Raw genomic sequence first — 23,081 nt, 5'->3', positions numbered from 1 at the left:
AGAGCACAAGCATGTATATACCTCATCCACTTTACTTTTTGTCATTCTTTGGAGCCTTTTTCTGAAGAAAATTTTGATCCATCCTGTTGTGCATCATGTAAAGGTATCATTTGTAATTGTTGCTCAAAACCTTCCAAACAGCCATTGGTTTCCATCTTGCTTGAGTCAGGTAATCCATTATAGTGAATATATCAAGTTTTATTTTTGTCAGTGAAACTTATCATTCAATGTTTGCTGTTTAGTTCTGGTGCGTTTGCATGCTCTGAGAAGCATTCACAGGGTGATTTGATTTGTCTCAAAATCAGAGCAGAAGAGACACAAAAAGAAAACACAGACATTGGGCATCATACAAGACCCACTCATACCAACAGATTCACTCTTAAGAGGGACGTATGAGTGATTGAAGAACATTTGTGGCCTTCATCCGGCTGCAACTAGTGATTTACAACAAGACAGCTTGTTGTTCAGAGAAAAAAAGAGTTTTAGGATAAGAATACAAAGATGTTCTCGCATGGGACCCATTGTGAAAATGATCATAGGATTTGTTTGACGGTTCAGTTCAGCTGCCAAGTGTAGTTGTACTATTATGATGTCAATGGCAATAAGTAAATATGAATGATAAAGCGCTATAACGTTATAATAATACAAATACAAACAATGTTGCTGTCTGAACAAATCCAGACACAAATCCATTAATCTCTCTTGAGACTTTGAGTATTTTCCCCCAATCCAGAAGATTTTCAGTTCTTTGGGTTTAGACCAGAACCATGACCTCCCAAATACAAGCTGTCAGATGAAGTGAAAGAATAAATAAGTGAGTTAATACACTTTATCTTAAGTATTTTGAGACAATATCTCTACATATGTAAAGATGGCTCAGATGACCTCCATATGGCTAAAATCAATCAAATGTCCATTTGAATGAGTGCATGAATCCACTGCGGTGAACAACAATCAGACCCTCAGCACAGTTAGCTGGCAGTTAAAACTGTGAACGTCTACTCCAATTAAATGCTTTTCAACAAACACACACACACACATAGAAACACACACACACACACACCACAGAAAGGATGTGGAAAGTTGCCATGAGTCTTGCAGCTAGCTCTGGTTATGTGGTTACAACCACATAAATAACTGGGGGGTAAAAAAAGACAAGGCTGCGGTGCAATACACACACACACAACACATCTCCCCACACTTGCGAACACACACATGCAGAATCATACTTGGTGGGGAAAAAAATGCGATGAGCTGCAGGGCTGGAGGATTTCATTTCCTGCCCCGGAGAAAGGGCAGAACAATGAAGTGTAATTGTTCGTCCTGTAAATGGTTTGCTGTGAGGTTGAACGTGCTGGAAACAACACTAACACAGTACTGTGATAGAAAGTACAACTGAGGCCGCATCTGACATTTTGAGAAACATTCATAAGCTTGAAAAGCACAAAGCGCTCTTTAATGGGGCTCAAGAAGTGTTCCTTTGTGCAGTGTCTTTTGACTGGCTTTAAACAAAAATCACATTTATTTAGCTCTGAAAAATATGCATGTATATATTATGTTCACTGTCCCCAAACATTAAAAAAGAATAAAATACAAAATATTGTTTGCTGCATTACCAAACATTTATGCAATTCTCCATCTGAAGCTGCCATTCGTATTCTAGTCTGGTTTAATGTTTAATCATCTAACTTTGTCTCCACCCTTCAGAAAGATGAGCTGGATGATATTCCTATTGAGCTGAGCAAAGTACAAAGTGTCAAGGTAGGACTTAACATCGTCGACATCCCTCACAGATCTTTATCTGTAATAAATCTGCTCCCAAAACATGTTTGAGCCTCACCACTGATGCACACATTTTTATATTTGTTTTGTATTGACAAGACGGCTGTGGTTGAACTGTCTGTAGTGAGTTTGCATGATTTGAGAAGGCAGATCTTGTCTGTAAATACTATGAAAATGCTTACATTACAGCTCATAACATATATATAAACCACTATTTGTAAAATGAAAAAAGATGTATAAAGCCAAATTCTATCAATCTTAAAACTGACAGCAAGTACACAGTATTTACAGCAACGTCTTCTCTCACTACAACTTCAGCTTTCAGTTTGGCGTCATCATCTCCTCTTTTTCATTCATCATCCTTCTTTCCGTCTGCAGGTGGTGGCCAAGAAGCGGCGGGATCGGGGCCTGCCGCGGGCCTTTGAGATCTTCACAGACAGTAAGACGTACGTGCTGAAAGCTCAGGATGAGAAACACGCTGAGGAATGGCTGCAGTGCATCAACGTGGCCGTGGCCCAGGCCAGAGAGAGAGAGAACAGAGAGGCTACCACCTACCTGTGAGAACAACACTAACACGGATGCTAACATGTCCACATGTACCTACACATGTTACTCATATGAGCATGAGTAACATGTTCAGCTGTAAGGCATTCAAGGACAAAACATTGCAGCTTTTTAGAGGATTGGGTGGAAACAATGAACAGAAACACTGCCGGTAGCATTTCTTCATATCTGTAATAGATGGTCTACGACTTTGATCCCAATGACAATGTGTAAAAAACATAATCAAAAAGACCCGTTATGCAGTATTTATTTTTAGAAATAAGACTTTAAATAAACCAGCAATAAAAGGCTCATTGTATGGTGTGTATCCATGGTTACATATTTTTTAAAAATGACTCCCAGTAATTACTGTTACACCATGGAGCTGCTTGTGATGTGATACAGCTGTGGACCATCATCGGTGATTTTAATGAATGTTACAGTACATAAGTGTTAAAGACTGACGTTACACGTGACGTGTTAAGACGTTTTTCACCTGACTGGACTGTGCGGGATGGAAACGCTTTCTGCTTCAACCTGGAGACTGCTGTGAGCTTCCACAACCAAACCAAACCATCATCTGTGGAGACTTTGGATTCCTGAGTTCAATGATGCATGATGATTGAGATATGTTCGATTCCAAAGTAGTAAATAGCAATGAAAACCTAATAGAAGCACACACTACATAGCAATAACGAGATTGAACAGTTTCTCTTGAAAGCAGGAGACATGAAGAAGAGGAGCCTAATGGACAGCAGATGGGAAGAGCATTCAATACCGGAGTCCTGTGTGTGTGTCCATGTGTGTGTGATAGAGAGAGTATGATGTAGGCTTAAAGGAATAGTTTGACATTTGGGAAATACGCTTATTTGCTTCCTTGGCGAGAGTTAGACGAGTAGATTGATACCACTCTCATGTCTGTCTGTGAAATATGAAGCTGCAGCAAGCAGCTAACAGCACCCCTGAAGCTCTCTAATTAACACGTTATATGAAGTAGAGATTTGTAGTTTTACAGGGGATTATGTGCCAGACTTTTTTGTGCAGTGCTGGTAGATGGATTTTGTTACCTTCAGAGACAGCCAGGTGAGATGTTCCCCCTTGTTTCTACTATTTAAGCTACGCTAAACGAACTGGCTGCTGCTGTAACATCATACAGACATGAGAGCGAGAACTTATTTCCCAAAATATCAGCTATTCCTTTCATATACATATCTTTTCATAGCTGTACATACTCAATCCAGTGTTTTCAAATAATTTTGTAACATGTATTTTCCATATTTTGTTTTATTCCAACTATTTTTCCCCCCAAAAGTCAGTAGGCAACAACTCAAGCTGACTTTCAACAGTGTTGCATCCAACATATGAGAGTCCCTTGTTTAAAGAAAACATATTGGCCCTCTCTGACACTTAAAGACCCATAAGAGTCAATGTGGTGGTCAGGTTTCTGTTCTTTTGCAATAGCTATATGGAGTGGGCATTTTTGGCTTCCCCTCGAACAAGAAACGTCTGGTACAATTCACTCTGTGTTTTACCAGGAGCGGTCTCAGCTGAACTGTTGCTTAATCGTGGGGTTTAGACCACCGATCTCTAAAAGAAAACACTGAAGTAAATGAGTGGTTTCCTTGCGGATTTAGTAACTGTGCCAATTCAGTCATGCTGATTTAAGACAATTCAGTGAACAGTTTTGTTTAGACATCCAGAGACCAAAGGCGATACAGCAATCTCCCTTATTTCAAAAGAGGTCCTTTCTAAAGGTTCAAGTTGAAAGGCCGGTGTGTTTTCTTTTAACAGTAAGATTACATGAAGCGGAAGATCAGGTTTTAGTGGACTGAGAGTTTCAATCAGGACTCTCTCTTCCTCACATCTATACAACTCATCATTTGATTAATGGCAGCCTGTGGCAGAATACATAGAGCGCTGCTATATGTTGTATGTTACTTACTAACCAGCCTGACACTTTGCTCTCGGCTGGATGCAGACGACAAACATCTTGACTCAGTTAAGGTCTGAACTGCCTGAGCCAGACAAAACGTTCACGGTCGGCCACAGCAAATCAATTCTTTTGTATTATGTCTTGATGTTTTGATTCTTATCTGGATCAGCTGGCACAGCCGAGGTGTGTGTCCGCCCACAGGTGAATACATTGCTCTCCTCCTCTCCGTTAATAAATGCTTTAGTTAAATATATAACGTATAATGTTCAGGATATTATAAAGATGCCTAAGGTACTCTTCATCTTAACTTGCGTGACAGACAAACAGGTAGTCTTTGGTTTGTCCTGGAGCTGAAACCCTGTTAGACATGTGTACATGCAGACATAACACTGGCTTTCCCACCGGGTCACGTTACCACTGTTTGTACTTTTAGCTGCCTCTCCCCCTACACAGCAGAGCTGCATCTGCTTACACATAATATTATTTACATCATGCCTCTCCTTCACATTTTGATTCCCTCTTTCCTCTTTTTTTTTTTTTTTTTTTTTGATTTGTGACCTACATACACAGCTGGCTTTGCACCCCAAAGTCTGGGGGATTTCCCACATTGACTGACACACTTAACAAATACTTAAACACGCTAAGCTAAGATGGTGAACATGGTAAACATTATACCTGTTAGCATGCTGACAAAGAAGTGTTGTACCTAACAGCTGCTGGTGTAGCTGTACACCCTTAGCCTTGTAACTGCTTACTTACTGTCAGATAAATCACAGTTTCACGTACCAAATTGACTTTCAAACATTTTTTTTGAAACCCTGATAATTGACACTTTCTTAACTTTCTGTCCTGTGACAAACCACAACCACTGTATCTGGGCACTGAACCCCCCCACCCCCCCCCCCCCTCACACACACACACACACACACACACACACACACACACACACATACACACACATTTTAATCAACTATAGCTGCTGGCAAGCAAATGTTACATATACTGCCACCTCTAAGTGAAGTTCAGAAAGTCCCCTGCCATTCACACTAAATGTACCATGAAGCTGACTTTACTGTTTTAGTCATGCAGTGTTGATTTCTTGGTATTTGAAGTAAATGTCTGATCGTGTGAATGTCAAAGTTGTCTAGAAGTAACAAAGTTAACACTCTGCCGTCACGCTGCCATCTTGGCCTAGTTTCCAAGCCTCTAGGGCCAATATTTTTAGCCTAAACAAGCAACTGATCCTCATAAAGAAATGCATTTGCAGGCAGCTGCATAAATACTCTGTAGCATCTATCTATCTATCTATCTATCTATCTATCTATCTATCCATCTGATGTCTCACACTGAATTGTGAGCTGTTACTGTCATTACTTTACAGCAGTGAGATTACATTTTAGTGAGCAGACATTAGGATGGGAACATGTTACACTTCTGTAGATTTCAACAATCACACACAGACTGTATATGTGAAGCCGATTGACACAAGTATTAATGTTTCTGAATGTAATAAAAGAAACATTTTGAACATAAGTATCAGCTTTTAGCAAAAAAAAAATCACAGGAACGTTTTTTCACTTTTTACTGTAAAGTAAGTTGTTAAATTACATTTGTTTGATTTTTGATATAAGGCCGATATTTATTTTTTACAAGTGCTACTGAAACACTTCAATCATGTCTGTAAAGACTACTGAAAATACTGAATGACAGATTTTACATTGTCGCTTCTGTGTCTTCCCTCGTTTTTATATTACTATTAATTAATATCGCAAACAAATGAATGCTGTATTTTACTGACAATGAAACTGGTATTGTTATGGATTGTATATTTGCCTGCTGCACCTTTCGCATGTCTGACACTGCCTTCTTGTCTTTTTCTTGACAGAACTGTACAATAAACCTTTATCAGTGAAATCAATGATAGCTTATGATAAAAAAGTGCATTTTTCCACAAGTATTTCTCTTTCTGGGTTTGGTTTTGGTGTCTTTAAGTAATAACACAATAATAAGATAATTAGAGATACTGAATGATGGTTTCCTGGATCTTCACAAGAGGAAATAGAGAAATTGTTTTGAACAAACTCGGTATTGTTTCTGTGCAAGTCCAGCTTTAGCTAATTTGTCCAGTTGAATGCACTTATTGGACTGACGCACTGAGCCTTGCCCACAATAAACATGATCCTCTGGCCAACAGCTCCTATCTGTCGCTTCAGTGCTCCCTGCAGAGAGGATGCTCGCTCACAGAGACACTGACAGCAGTATGCAGTACTAATCTCTAGGAGATCATTACATTACATCACAATGTAAATTACAACTGGGACAGGAACATCAGTTTAAAGACGCTGCGTTAATGTTAAACAGACCTACAACATGTAGACAAACACACACACACACACACACACACAGAGACAAAGGGAGAATTACTAAAATTATTCCATACGCCCCCCAAATAAATGAAACCATTCCTTCCTCCATGTGTGCAGCTTGGTAAAAGTTTTCTCTGACTCCAAGACCTTCATGTCAGATCTCTCTGCCAGTCCGTTGTGATTGTTCTGATCCAGAAACCAGTTTCACACATCAGCTGAACTGAGGCTGGAAGAGCTGATTACTCTACATTCCCAAACTGCCATTGTGTTCCCATTTCAAGCATTTAAAAGCACTCAAAGAAACAGATTGGTCATACAGGAAAAGAAAAAAAAAGCTGCAGCAGCTCAAATGCGAGCTCCAGAGGATGACTCAGTGTGTAGTATTTATGGACCCCAATAAATAGAGATCATATGACTGTATGATATTTGACAAAAATTGAGTCCATAACTTATGCATTGTTAACAGCAGAAAGCACAAAACCTCTTGAAGCTGTTAGAGTTTAGCTGAAATAATCTGATCCCAGTTCTATCAAATAATTTGTTGAGTCATTTTGAATATTTGGAGATGTAATTTCTGCTTTGCTGAATAGAATTGGACCACACTTAACAGATGTTCTCAGTACACGTGAAAAACAAAAATAACTGCAAACCTTTTTTGGATGTTCATACCAAAAACTATCATTTCTGTGTCCACCATAAATATCTGCCGTAAGCATGAGCGAACATAGCCTCCTTTGTAATGTAAATGTCATTGCTTGGCATAAAACACAAATCCAGTATTTGTATTCATAGTGTAGGTCACAAGTGACAAGACATTTGACATAACAGACATCCTTGTCCCGGGATGAGGAAAATATAAATTATGTGCCTTCCACTCCACATCCATCTCTGCAGAGAGAAAACGACACTGCAGATCCTTCCTCCCTAACACATCACCAACAACAGGAATTATAACTGACAGACATACACTTGCCATCACAGACAACCATGATATTTACTTTCAGAAACTTTGAATCTATACGCTGTATCTCTGTTACTGAGCCCCAGTCTCCATTTCATAAGGACCACTAATAAATAATCTTCCAGCATGAGACTTTCAGTTTGCTTCTGCACACTGTCTTTCATTTTTGTCATTAACCAAGTGAAGATGACTGAAATTTCTCCTCTTTGAGTTTGTAGAAGTCTTTTCTCAAGTTGCCATATTCAGTTCTGAGTTGGTCATACTTTTGACTGAGACTTTCGTATGCTACTCGTGGGACCATAGCCTCAGCTTCTTCCACTGGTTTCTCTGGTGTCATTGGATCATCAACTGGAAGACGTTTGTGAAAACAAAGATAAAGCCAAAGCAGTCTAATAATTCTGTATGACAGCTGTAGAAAAAACATTATACAGTACATAAAACATATTTTGAATGTTCTCACCATGGCAAGGAGCCTCCTGCTCCACTGTCTGACTTTCTCTTTTCCTTTTTCTTTCCAGCCTTAGAAGGATACAGGGCAAAACAGAGACAAAATGTAGAGACTGTAGTGAAGAAGCCTGCACACAAGAATTACAGCCTATGGCAGTACCCACTTAACCACAGTTAGAAACCTCAATTTGACCTACCTCTCCAGCTTTTCGCAGTCTGGCCAACCTGCGCCGTCCATAAAAAAACACAGGGGGGATGAATACTGGGTTGTCTTCATCCATAGAAGCCTCTCCTACAAAATAGCTTGCTATCAAAGTCAGTCTAGTCTGTCTGGTCTAGTTCGTTCTTAATAAAGTCACAGGAAAGTCATTACAGTGTGTGGTGGTTAATTTTGATTTTCACCTTATATGTTCCTGCGACCGACCAGCACCTGTCTGAAAATACTGGCTGTGCATGGGGATTTCTGTCCTTTCAGTCTAGCTTATTATTAACTACAATACTGTTTGGTTGGTTGGTTACTGCTAGCTACTAGTGGGGGATAGCAAATGTAACTTCCTGAACACACCTGACACATACAACTACCTAACGAAATTAGCTAATGCACTTAGAGAGTTACAAAAAAAATCACCTATTCCTTCCAGTTCCCCAATTTCTGATAAGGTGGGCATGACAAACCTTTATATCCATTCCTACAACAGACAATACTTTATTTAACCTTTTCTGATATGAAATGAAGTGTGCACTACGAACACCAGCATTTTTGATGATTGTCTCAGTCCAATCCATTCTTCTTATCGCGTTTAACCATAGTCGTCTTCTGGGTTTTTTGACTGGCAGTGGCAGCTGGGGTGCAAAAATTTCAAGTTGGAGCCATTACTTCTTCAATTCTGGCACCCAGCAACACAGCAAAATGACATTTTCAGTAGGTGATTCAGCCTACTACTCTGAGGTGATTTGTGTTTGCCTCCAGCTAACACTGTGACGCAATCACTACATAGGCACTAAAAGGGTCTGTTAGATGTGACACTTGTTAGCAAGCAGTTGCTTATTCAAACATCAAGCAGTTATGGAAAAACACTCCATTTGGACTTGTGTTTCTGGCCACATGGCGAATACTGATTACAATTTTCACTCTCACTTTAGCTCTGTTTTTGGTCTCCACTTGCTAAATATGTCCACCAGCTATTGGCTCTGTCTGCTGTTTGGTGCTGGGCAGGTATTGCACAGTGGGTTTGTAGAGTCTTGTTCACTCAAAACAGCTACTCGCTGTAGCCGAAGGGAACTGTAGAAAATATTGATTATTGATGCAAGTGGTTTCCACGTCATGAGCTGTTTTTAGAGGTGTCAGTGGTGGATGTGTCAAACCTTCACCAAATCAGTTCAGACCTGTCTGCGTGGCTGCTTAGATGTGGGCAAGGATAGGTTACCACTGAACTGGATTTTTGTCAGGTTGGATCTTTCACAGACCCACACAGAGTAGACTGAATGACTGTAAGCAAACTATAGTCTGTCTCAGTGGTGTATTTGACCATTCACCTGCTAAGGAAAGATTTACACACATCTGTCAGGCTAGCAGCCAGGTCACACTGTACATATAGCAGTGTTTAACCTGCGCATGAAGGTGATTTACCACCACCATAAGCGAGACAGCGTTAGCCAATGGTTTGGCACAGTACTCTGCCTTCCTGTTGCACAATTTGTAAAGCATCAGACAGCTTGACAGGGTTGTGAACGTGCATGCATGCATGTGTTTGTCTGTGTGTGAGTGTGTGTCATTTCAATCTTGCACACAGACACACACAGTGGTCTGGGCTTGTCTCCAACCGTTGCCATGTTTATTCATTTTGGCTTCCATTGTGTAAATGTCCCTGATTTGGACATGTTGTTTTTCAATGGATGACACCACATGGAGCTAATCACTGGAGGGTCACATCTAATCTTATTTATAAAGTTATAACGATGATGTCTGAAAGAGGTTTTCCTCGCTGTAATCATTCCTCCTGTTCATACTGGCTGTTAAAAGATCCCCTTCAAATGTGCTTTCAATGTAAGTGATGTCGGCCAAAATCCACATTGTCCAGTCCACACAGTCATTTTGTGCAAAAATGCATGTAAAAGTTTATCTGAAGCTTATATGAGGCTTCAGCAGTCTGAGTTAGTCATATCCAGTGGATATCTGCCACGTTTTCGGTCTTTGTAGCATCAAATTCCCTCTTTGTGTTTCCTCAGACAGTGCTTTCCTGTTGAGCTGCAGTGGAAGTGGAGTGACAAAAAGAGGGACTTTGGAACTAAAAAGACTAACGTTGAAAGATATCGACTTGATTTGACTCATTCGGATGGCTGAAGCTTCATACTAGCTTCAGATAAACTGTTGAATACATTTTTGCACAGGACTGTGGATTCTGGCCCCCATGCATTATGAAGGGATCTTCTAACGGCCAGTATGAACAGGAGGAATGATTAAGGCAAGAAAAACCTATATATCGATGTTCATTTGGGCTCCTGACTGTTGTTTTAAGACAGAGTTGTAAGATTGTGAACCTGTCCTTTAAATTGTTTAAGGGTTATTTTGATGAATTTTACACTGTTGTGTAAATGTGATTCATCCCCTTCCGTTCTGTATTTTGATTATATATAGACAGTCAACTCCAAACATGGACGTCTGCCGGAAAACATGAGAACTTACATTAGTAAGGCCAGCAGCACCCTCTAGCGGCCATATTTCATATTAAAAACATTATACCGTTTCCCCATCCAGCTGCACTACAGCAAATTTCTAAACATAAAGTACACCACAGCTAATTCTACTAGATTTCTAGTAATTAAAAACTTTGCAGTAAAGACAGGCGCTTCCTGTGACATTGTTTATACACTCACATCTGTGTAAGCAGGTTGATTAACTGCACAAGGGTCTTACACTGCGTGTATCACCTTGACTCTGATGACTTTCTCTTTACAGGAGCAACCAGGATCTTGAAATAAGGGTCATGTATCTCCCTTTGTGATAATAATAGATTCATTTCATTACAAAAGGCGTGAATTAGAAAAAAAGTAACAATCGCCCACTTCAGCGGCATAACTCATTTATTATTGAATAAAAATTGGACATGAACACGTGCAGACTAAAAACCAGTGTAACAAATTGACAACCCTAAAATATTTTGAAATCAAGTTTGCATCCCCTGATGTAAAAAAAAAAGAAAAAAGGAAAAACAGTCTATAATCAATTTGCTCTTTTGAAACTGTACAAAACACAGCTTAAGCAACAAATATATGTCAAAAGAAAAATAAAAGGAAACAAAAACCACTCGCCTGCCAGTCCCTTGATGTGCAAACATAATGATCGTTCCTGAATGATCGTTTTTATTTTACATTTATTCATTCAATCCTTCCACTGAGCAGTTCGCTTTTATAAATCAAAGCGTTCACATTGTGTCAGTGGGCATCAATCCGTCTTTACACTGTAAATAAGTTTCTTCCCCCCCCAGAAGTCCAGAACTTTACATGTAAAATCAAGAACATAAGGGTAGGCTAAAGGGATGTAGGTGTGTAGGGCGGGGCATCAAGGAATAAAAAATAAACAAAATCCTTTAAGTGGAGGAGAAAGTGACAGGTCTGGGACTGATGTCGCACTGTGTAAGTTAAAGGAGCCCTCGACCACTGATTACGCGTGATGAGGTGGGTGAAAAAAGGCTCAACACTAGCTGCAGCATGCGGATGTTAACTGCTACAGCCAGGGTTCCTCAGATGCAAACCTTCAATCTACAAAAACACATCACCAGCCAAATATCAGCTACGTGTGTGCTGTTACAGAGTAGAGTCAAAGCAATGAATTTTTGATCACCAAGACAACTGTGCATGCAGAAGCTACACTATGTGTAGGTTTCAGGCAATTTCAACACTTTTTCCATTAATGCTTCCAATGTCAAGCCTTAATTACTTTTTTTTTTTCCATAGGGACAAACATTACTTTTGCTAAATGCTTTGTTTTGTGACTAGGGCCAAAAAAAATTTAAGTTGAAGAGAATTAACATTCCTGTAAATTAAATAGTTTTAATAGTCAGAAGGATGCATTTGAGAAACCCAACTGTGTTGCTATATGGCTGGCAATACACCCTAAATGAAATCCTAGCTGGCATGTTCTCTCAGACAGCTGCAGTGCACCAAATTTATCTACATTATTGTTCACCAACTCCTACAACACTTCAGCAATGCCACCTGACTGGTTTGCAGGCAGCAGATATTTGGTTTACTTTGATATTAGTTGTAGACCGTTTACATTTTAAGACGTTGATAATGTGTCTATTACTGTGACTCCAGCTGGCATGGACGCCATTAAATGAAAAGACCAGGAATCACACTGATCACCACCGTTGTTTTCTGATAGTGAACCGTATTCAACATTCGGAGAACATGCCAGATTCGATTTTGTTTGGAGTATACTGAAAACACTTCTGCGACTATCAGCTCCAGAGCTAGTCTGTTGGTGTGTCTCAGCGCCGGTGACGACTATGTCCTGAGTGCCCACTACTGCTGTGGTGTTTGCTTTTGTGGCTACGCTCTCTCTCTCTGTCCCTGTCGTAAGACCGAGACCTCTCCCTGTCCCTCCTGTCTCCTCGGTGACTGCCTCCTCGCTCGTGTTTGTGTTTCTTTGAAGAGAGGTCGAAGGAGCTGCGGTCTCTGTCCCTCTCCCGCTCTCTGTCCCGGTCCCTATCCACTTTGACCGGAGTGCGGGACCTCGACCGAGAGCGCGAACGCTTCCTCTTGTGGCCAGATCCTCCACCTCCACTGTTGCTGTGGCGGTTGCTGGGCTTGGAGTCGCTGTTGCTGTGGTGGCTGGTCTTAGACTTGAGGTGGGGAAGGAGGGGCGAAGGTGGATGTCGCCGAGGTGATGGGCTGCGACTGTGAGAGCGAGAACGTGAACGAGAACTGTAGGTCCCTGAGCAACTGCGTCTGCTGTTGTAACTGTGGAAAAAGAAGAAAAATGAAGATGAGTTTAGCAAAATTACCTCTTAAGACAGCCAACTAAGAAATGTCTGAACATGTAAGTGAGCTTACTGTCTGCGAGGGGAACGGGATCTAGACCGCGAACGTGTTCTTGAACGAGATCGACTTCCACTTCTACTGTTCCTCCCAATCTTCACCTCTTTCCTCAACCTGATAGGAAAAAAGGATTGAGAGTATGAACATTTTAGAAATAAAAAGAAAAGTATTAAGGAAAACGAGAATGACAATCATTAAATTGTCCTCACAATAAAATAGTGTTTGCTTCTTACCCGTTATGTGGACTCTTGGTGACCTGAGTCCGGTTGTCTGGCTCCTTCTTGATTTGTTTGAGGGTCTGGGGGTTAGGGGACTTCTCCTCCACCTTGACCACATTTGGGGATGAAGGTTTGGATGCAGGAGAGAAGCCACCCAGTGTGGACAGTGCAGGGGTACCATCAGGGTTCAGGCCTTTAGCCTTCAGCTTAGCCTCCGCTAAAAACACCTTCCTCCTCTCCACCTCCTTCTCAAGCTGGTCATAGTTAGGCTGAGGAAAAAAAAAGCAGTCAGCTCACCCACAGACTACACAGAGTATAGTAAAACTGTATAATATGGCATAAATAAGTAATATGGAATGAGAAAAAACTGGCATTGGTGATGGAACTGAGCCACTGAAATTGGGGGGGGGGAGGTGTTGAGTGTTACCTTCTTCCTGGTGTAGAGTCTAAGGGTGGTGATGCAGATGTCTTTAATCTCATCTTCACTGGCTCCAAACAGCAGGTACCAGTGAGGTCTGGAGGGCAGGGGTATCTGGGAAATCATGCAAGTCAAGACTTTTAGGCGCTGTACTGCTGTACTGTAGATGTTTTAATTTGATATTTGGTGTAAAAAAAACAAACAAACAAACAAACAAAAAAAAAAAAACCATGAAGTATATGCACCGATCAGACAGAACATTAAAACCACTGACAAAGTGAATAACACTGATTATGTCGTTACAATGGCACTTGTCAAGAGGTGGGATATATTACACAGCAAGTGAACAGTCAGTTCTTGGAGTTGATATGCTGGAAGAAGGAAAAATGGGCAAAACCAAGTATCTAAGTGACTGTAACAAGGGCCAAATTGTGATGGCAAGACGACTGGGTCAGGGCATCTCCAAAACAGCAGGTCTTGTAGGGTCTTCCCGGTATGCAGTGGTCGGTAACAACGAAAAGTTAAAAGTTACAGAAAGACAATTGGTGAACCAGCAACAGGGTCATGGGTGCCCAAAGCTCACTGATGTGTGTGGGGAGGGAAGATTAGCCCGTCTGGTCCAAGCCAACAGAGCTACTGTGGCACAAACTGCTGAAAGGGTTAATGTTGGCTTTGAAAGACAGGTGTCAGAACACAGACGGTCGTGTGCGTTGTTTACCTGGGGAAGAGACGGCACCAGGATGCACAATGGGAAGAAGGCAAGCTGGTGGAGGCAGTGCGATGTTCTGATCAATGTTCTGCTGAAACCTTGGGTCCTGGCATTCATGTGGATGTTACTTTGACTAACCACCTACTTCAACCTTGTTGCAGATGAAGTACACCCCTTCATGGCAACGGCATAACCTGATGGCAGTGGCCTCTTTCAGCAGGATAATGCCCCCTGCCACACTAAAAAATTCTTCAGGAATGGTTTGAGGAACATCACAAAGAGTTCAAGGTGTTGCCTTGGCCTCTAAATTCCCTAGATCTCAATCCGATCGAGCATCTGTAGGATGTGCTGGAAAAACAAGTCCCATCCATGGAGGTCCCAAGGGGACCTACACAATATTAGGCAGGTGGTTTTAATGTTGTGGCTGATCGGTGTACACCCCATCATCTCCATCTCAAAACAGGGCAAAAGCACATGAAACCTTAAGTTAGAAAAAGAAGCATTTCCTCTCACCTGCAGGGCTCGGGCAGCGAGGTATATGCAGGCACAGGCGATAGTCTCAGCTTGGAACCTCACAAACACATTTGTCCTCAGAGTGTCATTCATGTAGTTCCTTTAAAGACAAAAACACAAACGAAAACATAGCATCTTCTCTACACAAAGCCACCTCTCACCCTGATCCACACCTTTTAAGTCATTTCACAGCTCTAAATATGAATTATTACTGCAGGTCAATAACCTGCAACATTTAGCAACTATAGTACTCACTCCTTATCAGGGCTTTATATTGTTTCCATTTTCTGATAAAGACTAAAAACATTTGTGGATGATTACTTCTACACTTAACTGTGATTGGTCACTGATATACTGGAGATTATGTTACCATTTGCTGGATTTGACCATTTGAGGCACTGATGAAATTTTAAATTTAACTTTAGCCCTGATAGCTACACAGACTACAGCTATACATTTTTCAGTTACACAGTGCTGAAGTGAGATATGCATTTTGGTGTCAAGTTTAACTTTGTCCATTCTCTCTGGGGCATCCATGGGAGTGCTGTATGTCACAGGTCAAGCATGAAGACACAAATGGGAAATATAATCTACTGAAGGCCTGCCAAGACCATCTTACCATAATAAAATCAGGAAGTCACTATATTAAGACTAATAATGATTGAGACAATGACACATGCCTTACAAAGTGGGGAACATGCAGGCATACAGATGTACAAAATTCATCTAGAATGCAGTTGCCACTTTCAGATTGTTAGATCTGAGGGAACAGGGAGGCGCAGCATGTATGGTGGCATGCACAACAGATAGTTTGTCAGTGGCAGGTTGATGTAAGCACATGATGCAACACTTCCCACTTAATATATGCCTTCCAGCCTTGCATTTAAACAGACCCCCATAAGACCACTGATTCTATTTGTCTGCTAGCCCATTCCACTATGCAGCATTGTAAGATTTATCTAAAGGACATTAGGTGGCAAGCTTTGCCTTACTACTTAAGCCAAGTGCACTACAACACAGATTATGTGTCAGTGGGTCGTCTAGGACAATGGATAAATTAGATTAGCCATTGGGAGAGCATTAGCAAAGTCAGAATGACCAGGATGTGACTCAGACAAGTACAGGGTGATGTGAGCATCTATGTCCTTAGGAGACATAGAAGTCATAAAGACAAAAAAAACATGTGAACAGAAACACGATGGTAAAACCCCCTGACTAACTAACCTGACACCCATCAAAAACTACAACCAGGCAAACATACAAAAAAAAAAAAAAATCACAGCAGTTTCCTCTCTCCAATGGCGACACTTTCCATATGGATACACTATGTATCAATTTCCACTCATTCAACTAATTATTTCTAAGCGCTTGACTCGAGATTAAGTGCAGATAACTGTTGAAAACCTGCCAAACAGGGATTACTTCCAGCCTAACCTGCCTTCGACAAACAACCTATCCTGCACTTTGGCAGGTCAGTGTCAAACTGTAAAGCCAACGCTACTATAGATAACACATGGCCGTTGGATTCTGACTGCTGCGTGGGCGAGACAGGTCCTTGGAGGCAAAACCTGAGAACTGGATCAGCCTGTAAGACAGACACATGTCTGGACACCACGTCAGTTGGGGACAGGACATAGTATACTACTGTAACTTTTTAAAAAATAAGGCAGGTTAACTGGTCAAAAACGTTATTCTGTTCTGGCAAAGTTTACTTCAATGCTAGATGCAAGTAAACTAGCAAAAAGTCAGAATATAAATACATCTACTTGGCAAAAATAGGTATTACAATTGAAACCTTGGTAGCAAGACCAAAAAATACAAATCCTTTTGGACACCCAAGAGAAAACAAGACGATGTTGGCTGTTGGGAAAGGCCCGCCCGCCCCCTTCAGTGAATCTTGGCATTGGGATTGGCTGTCTGGAGAGGGGCAGCCAGCCAATAGGGGGAGCTTCCTGAGGTCATGTGGTTGAAGGAGGCAGAGTTCAGAGGTTCTTTATGTGACTTACCAGCATGGACTACCCTTTAATCAAAGAGTAGAGAGAAAGGACAAAGTTAAACCAAGTTCCCTGGGCACCGCAAACCAAAAAGACTTTACAACAAAGCCATGTAAGGGCAGACAAGAGAGTGAGACACGTAACAGGTTTGCAATAATACAAATTGCTCCATCAGAAAAAGAGGTGGAAGGGTTAAAATGGAGTGAGGGAATGTCGCAGTCAGACCTGGGCAAAATAGTTGTTGAATGCCTTTCAAAGTTGTGCTTAAAAACACAAGGGGCACTACATCACTTATCTGACAGGTGTTGTTTCCACATATGGATCTGTTCCAAGTTCCTAGCAGATTAATCAAGTGCTCTTCAGGTAATTCAACCATTTGAAACTAGTTCAACTTTATCTTTAGCCCAGGTCTGGTGGCACTTCTTGCAGATATGACACAGGTTGCTGCTGTGGGGGATGGTCAGTGGAACACGAGGAAGAAACTTACCAGGCCGTCTGGACCAGTGTTTGGTTCTTTTCACATTCCAGGACTTGAAGGTACATGACGATAATCTGGAATGATAAAATGGTTGCATGTTACAAAACACACAAATAACTCCAGGTGTGCCATTGTTCAAGCTGAAGCCTGTTCTGAGAAGTGAGAATAGCGGAAGTGAGAGATGCCTGTTCTGAGAACTGAGAAAAGCGGCTTCCTGTGTTGTTGTATCTGCACAGAGGAGCAAACCTGCGGCTACACTGCACTACAGAGTCGAAGCATTAATGCTTAGTAATAAAAACTTCAACATAAACTCACCTTGTGGGGATGCTTGACATGCACACAGAAGCCCAGCTCCTTCAGGACCCGCCGTTCCGCTTTGATGACTTGGTTTTTGGTGTTAATGTAGTTCTGATCAAGTATCAATGAACTTGGAGTCCTATTTTATAAAGGAATCAAAATAAAATAATGTTTCCCCCCTTGCGAAATGAAAGTAAAAAAAACAAAACAAAAAACAAACAAAAGCAAAGTGCCCTTCTGATTTCTTGTACTCTTTTCTTTTTTCCCGTTTCAACCAACTCAAAGCAACAGGTTTAACTGTTAACATGCCTGACAGTCTGCTGGGGTTTGTGGACTCCTGTGGTTCCAGTGGAAGCTTATGGGATCTGCAGACAGCCCTCAACCTCAATCACCCTGTATCACAGCTTTCACAGAAATAAACTCGTTCGTTGACCACATCACTGCTTCAACATGCAGACGCTATTCTACAGCCTTCAATCAAACCTGAACTACAAACTCAAATGGCATGCAAAGCTTTTACAAGGAGACATCTAAGATCAATCTGACTTATTACAATGTCAAGGTCAGAATACAAAACACACTAGTTGTGTACAGCAAGTACACAGAAACAAATACAAGCAGAACAGTTAACCAAACGACAACTACTTCTACCTCAACTGCAAACGCTACAAAACATTGTGTTTCAACAAAGTGGGAGATCATTTAACTTGCCACTGTTATAAAAATCTAGAAATTGTATTTATGTAACAAATATCCAAAACCCATCAGGGTGGAATCATGATAATATTGATACAATTTGGGTTAGATAAATTTTGATTCATAAGCCTCTTCACAGGCTGTGTCAGACTCTGCTACCACTATACGTTTTCTGTAATGTACTACCTACATCACATCTGAAACAAAACCCTGACTGACATCCTTCAAACACTTGTAAGTAGTAAACAGCATTTAACCATTTAAGAATCAACAACAATCAAATTAAAGATTCAAATCTAGTAATTTGATGTTCCAAATTAAATAAATTAAAAAGATGAATATTGTCATGCTACAAACCACATGCACAGAAGAAACTTCCAGGATCAACATGACCCACATCTAAAATATTAACTTACTGCAAGTGCATTATGATTGTTGGTACGTTTACTTTAAAGCCGAGTCAAACAAACTACACATAATGCCAAACTATCGAGGCTATGGTGCATGCACTGACCCTAAACAAGACATACAAAGTAACTGCTTAACCTACAAGAATCCAATCATTCTACCGCCAACGAACAAGGTGATATTTCTATAAAAGCCATGAATAGCAGTTGGTGAATGGAGTTTTGCTTTTGAAGCACAAACAAAATATATGGTGAGGAGCAGTCAGAGAAGAAAACTACATTACCCAATGGTCCGCAGATTGACGGACAGATACCCAAAGCTTAAGATTGAACCACAGGAGTCCTCAAGGTGCCCCAGGGGCCAAGGACCTTCGGCCAACCTGTCATCCCCGATCCCAGTGCCCCGCGGTGGCTCAGACCACGGGCGTCTCCCACAGGAAGGGGGTGGGGTGGGCCTGGGGGAGGAGAGAGACCCCCTCGCATCATGGTTGTCATGCCGACTGCTTCATCTTACGTACCATTCCACATCACCCAGGCTTTGGTAAATGTAGCTGGTCGCTGTTAGTTGGTTGCAAGGGAAAAAAGAAGCCAAGTTAATGCCAAGGTCTACAGTACTGACATGAACAGATTTCTATGAAGACAAAGGCACACGCAAACAACGCAGTTGTGCCTTGTCTTTCAATGCACTCCAGTTTTTAAAGTGCGTTTGTTGAGAATTCAATTTCAGTGTAATGTCAAACTTAGATGTTATATGTGGACATTGACACTTCTGAAACTACCAGTGTAGAGGAAACTGAAAAGTTTTAAAATGGTTTAGAGTACATGGATAAACAGAAGAGCACTTTCACAGCAAAAACAGATCAACATCATACAACATTGGATAAAGAAACAAATGCAATGCAACATGTTCCACGTAACATAAACATTATTTCCATAGAGAGAAGACTGGATTCAATGTTGATGCTTACTTTTTGCCTCTGATCTGTCTCAGGTGGTGGAACACATTGATGACGTCTCGTATTCGCCGTGGGGCTTCTTCAATCTTGGATGCCAAGTTGATACAAGCCATAGCAACAATCTGGAAAGAAGGAAATCAAAGCAAAAAGTTGGAAGGAAGAGTTCCATGCCTAAGACATGCAACCAGCGGTAATGTGACCACAAAGTTGGTCTATATGACGAAACGTGCAGCACGAGAACAGACATTTGTTAACTGTCAGCAGATTTCGTAATTTTTTGCCTAATAATACTATGGTAGGTATTAATTAACTTGATATTAGGATTATGAGAATTAGTTCCTTTGTGGGGACAACTGTAAATATATTGTCAAGACAGCTTTATAAATCACACTGAACTCACGATTTTATCATAAATGTGTTGGTATACAACATACAAAGTTGCGTGTGCCGTTATTAAGGATGAATTAGTTTACTGTATATGATTTCGCCTTTGTTTCTTTTACGTTATTACCTCATTGTTGGTTGCTGTAACATTATAAACTTTACTTTCGGTTTAATAAAGTATCTATCTAATATTTTAAATCTGTCGGAAAGTTTGAAGACTGGCTGTCAGGTGAATATACAACTAGAGGAAAATACATGTGTCGATCCAGCGTTATGTCTGAACTTTTGAGTTTCGTATTGTTTCGCACTGATCTTCACATTGTCCCTTCATTGTCTTAGAGCAGTTCAAAAAGACAACGTATCGACAACATGGCTGCCGGGAACGTAACCATGACGTTAAGCTAGCCAGCAACACATTAACTTCAATGGACTTACCTCAAAGCTGTGCTTCACAAAGGACTTGGAGTAGAAAAACCGATGAAAAAGCACCTGCCCCGTTGCCATTGCCACCTGTCGAGAAAAACACAGGACACAATGTTTAAACTCTTGTATAATCTTGCCTGTCCTTACACAATGGGCCGCCGCCATTTTAGCTCCACCACGCCAACATGAGCAAACTGCTAACAAGCAGGCCGCAACGTGTTGAGGACTACAAAAACATACCAGCTTGTTGCTCAGTGTCCATTCACCACACAAATATGTTTAACATTAGGTACTCAAGAAGATTTACCTGCGGTAGCCGGAGAAGAATACCCGCCGACTGAATCAATTCACACCCAAGGATGCGAAGGTCGGTCTCCGCGCTCAGGTCGAGGCCATCCAGCATCGACGGCGTCGGAGAGAGCCTTTCCTCTGGTATGAGAGAGTTATCGATCGTGAGGTACACCTCCGAGTAAACTTTATCACCAATAAGGATGCCATCGTTGTTTGTGGACGCGTTGGAAGATACAGATAGGGGACCCGCGGCCATCTTCGCCCGAACAACAGCAGTTTCTCAGCTCAGCCTCGACAGAGCGACGGCGGAGCAGGATGAACTGACACAGCGCGTGACGTCACTGCCCTGTTGACTCTCAGACGTTAGTGCACATCCGCGCTGCTAAAATAGTCCAGCAATGTTGAATTATTGAGCAAAAGCATACATACATTTCCCCAAAAGCGTTCACAAACTGTGTTCAGTTTGAAACATGTATTAAAGCTGGCCCTCTTTCATCAAGTAATCACCATTCACCCTTTCTTTATTTTGTTCATATAGTTCACGACTACATTACAACTCACTATGAGCTAGTTATTTAAGCACTAAACAATTGTACAGATATTTAACGAAACAATTGATCTAATATACAATGTAATATTGTTTCCACCGCTTACACTCATTACTGTAAATATGACCGGATGCTACCTTCAAGATCTCCACGTGAGCTATGTTTTTCCAAAATCAATCGTTTTGGATCATAAATGATAACAAACCGACCGACTAACAAAAACAAAAGTTGGCTCATTTTTGTCCATTATCATAATAAACCCCCATGTCTGTGTCATTGCATCGACACGGCAAACAGCAGAAAATGTAGCCTATATGACTACTATGACTACTCATGTCTCACTTAGCTTAGTCTCCTAACACTAGTAGATGTTATTACACGGTAGTAATGTTTTACCATAGGTTATAACATTTTTGCTGTTGTTTTTGCTTTGTTGATTGAAGTTCACATAACTTCCCCTCGGAAATAGGCTACAAACCATATAAACGTTCTCGGAATCGCGTTGTTAAAACTTCCGACATCACCCGAAGGCAGCACGAAGCGAGTCACCACCAACGGTTTCAGTGACGTAGGTTACTGGAAAGTCCGGACCTCTCGCCATTACCTCTGGAACATATCCATCCGCCCCTCACAAAAAAGGAGGAACAGAAGAAATGATTGCGGAAATTATCAGATGTTAGTAAGAAATAGGCGTTGTACGCCCAACTTACTCAAAATATACGTTTCGTAATACAAGTCAACCAATGAAATATACAACTATCGTGTTAGGGAGGGGTGGGTTAAGTGTTCTAGGATACAGTACGAACTGTATTTTAAGACTGTGCGAAGTACAGGTCGTCAAAGAAGGTGCAGCTCCACATGCTTAATTAGTTCAAACATTGTGTTCACTCACTGTTCAGCCCTCAGGATTTTTATAGCCTGAGGCCTTGCAGTAACGCCAAATGGACAGCAGAGAGAACTAGAGACCCACCAGATGTTTCTACCAAGAAAAGCTCCCTGGGGGTAAAGAGAGCTAGTGTTGTGAGGACTCATAACACTGACCTTGGACCTTGTTTGGCTACAGTTTTACTGTCAACAACTGATTTATGGGCCTAAGCTGCTGTAGTGTGTGTTTGTTTTTGTGAATGGTGTGTCTATATACACACACATATTTTTTTGCTGGATTACTGTCTTTGTTAGTTGCAACACTTACCAGCTGCGCAAAGCTGGTAAGTGTCCTGCACGCCAGTTTGTTTTCAGTCATTTGAGTTATTTCACATTTATTAGGGTATTTGCAACAGGAAAGCAGAATATCGACTGAGATGGAGCTCACATTATTACCTAATCTTGAGGCCCTGCCTTGTAGAAGAAGGGGCCTCTGTCAAATGTTTTAAGGCCTCAAATAATATAGTTTATAAGTGGTTCCCAAAAATGAGTAAAATGAAGCACTTTTTACTTGTCACAGCATGTAATCTCAGATTGTTTTATTTGAATAATTGTTAAAGGTTAAACAATCCAATATTTCACAAAAAAAACTTTCTTTTTTTTTACTCTTTTGTAGCCTATCCCATTAATTATCTTGTGACCCCTACAATACATCTTGTGACCAAGTGGACAGATCCCCAACCACTGTTTTAATTTTGTGCTCACATGGTGCATATTCCTAAATAACAGTAATCAAATTACCACAAATTA

The 23,081-nt window shown here is 41.0% G+C and overlaps 2 protein-coding genes and 1 long non-coding RNA gene across 4 annotated transcripts in view; 1 reads left to right on the top strand and 2 right to left on the bottom strand.

The window, feature by feature from the left end:
* The window catches only part of veph1 (ventricular zone expressed PH domain-containing 1), a 94,394-nt gene extending 89,250 nt beyond the window's left edge, over window positions 1-5,144 (top strand). For both annotated transcript variants that reach the window (XM_042414597.1, XM_042414596.1), the window contains 2 exons: window positions 1,708-1,761; window positions 2,161-5,144. In XM_042414597.1, the coding sequence (XP_042270531.1) occupies window positions 1,708-1,761; window positions 2,161-2,343 (237 nt within the window). In that variant the 3' untranslated portion in view covers window positions 2,344-5,144. The remainder of the gene's footprint in view (window positions 1-1,707; window positions 1,762-2,160) is intronic.
* A 693-nt stretch (window positions 5,145-5,837) lies between these two features.
* LOC121899041 lies at window positions 5,838-9,946 on the bottom strand. The gene is made up of 3 exons (XR_006096590.1): window positions 8,230-9,946; window positions 8,046-8,104; window positions 5,838-7,933 (listed from the first exon to the last, which is right to left on the bottom strand). It is a non-coding gene; the product is annotated as an uncharacterized LOC121899041 (long non-coding RNA).
* Window positions 9,947-11,098: 1,152 nt separating this feature from the next.
* ccnl1a (cyclin L1a) lies at window positions 11,099-21,211 on the bottom strand. The gene is made up of 10 exons (XM_042413812.1): window positions 20,876-21,211; window positions 20,581-20,655; window positions 19,774-19,883; window positions 17,721-17,841; window positions 17,415-17,479; window positions 14,934-15,033; window positions 13,721-13,825; window positions 13,309-13,562; window positions 13,091-13,189; window positions 11,099-12,997 (listed from the first exon to the last, which is right to left on the bottom strand). The coding sequence occupies exons 1-10, from the start codon at window positions 21,113-21,115 to the stop codon at window positions 12,526-12,528; spliced, it is 1,641 nt and encodes a 546-aa protein (XP_042269746.1). The 5' UTR covers window positions 21,116-21,211; the 3' UTR covers window positions 11,099-12,525.
* Between the last annotated feature and the right edge of the window lie 1,870 nt (window positions 21,212-23,081).

The sequence above is a fragment of the Thunnus maccoyii genome, chromosome 6 (assembly GCF_910596095.1).
Source record: "Thunnus maccoyii chromosome 6, fThuMac1.1, whole genome shotgun sequence".
NCBI lineage: Eukaryota > Metazoa > Chordata > Actinopteri > Scombriformes > Scombridae > Thunnus > Thunnus maccoyii.
The sequence above is the reverse complement of the archived record's forward strand: the minus strand, read 5'-3'. Positions and strand labels throughout refer to the sequence as shown.

Coding starts and splice junctions, on each gene's coding strand:
- ccnl1a (XM_042413812.1), bottom strand. CDS start 21,115: ATGGCCGCGGGTCCCCTATCTGTATCTTCCAACGCGTCCACAAACAAC. Junction 17,480..17,720: donor ATGTCAAGCATCCCCACAAG/GTGAGTTTATGT, acceptor TTATCATTCCAG/ATTATCGTCATGTACCTTCA. Junction 15,034..17,414: donor ACACTGGTCCAGACGGCCTG/GTAAGTTTCTTC, acceptor TTGTCTTTAAAG/GAACTACATGAATGACACTC.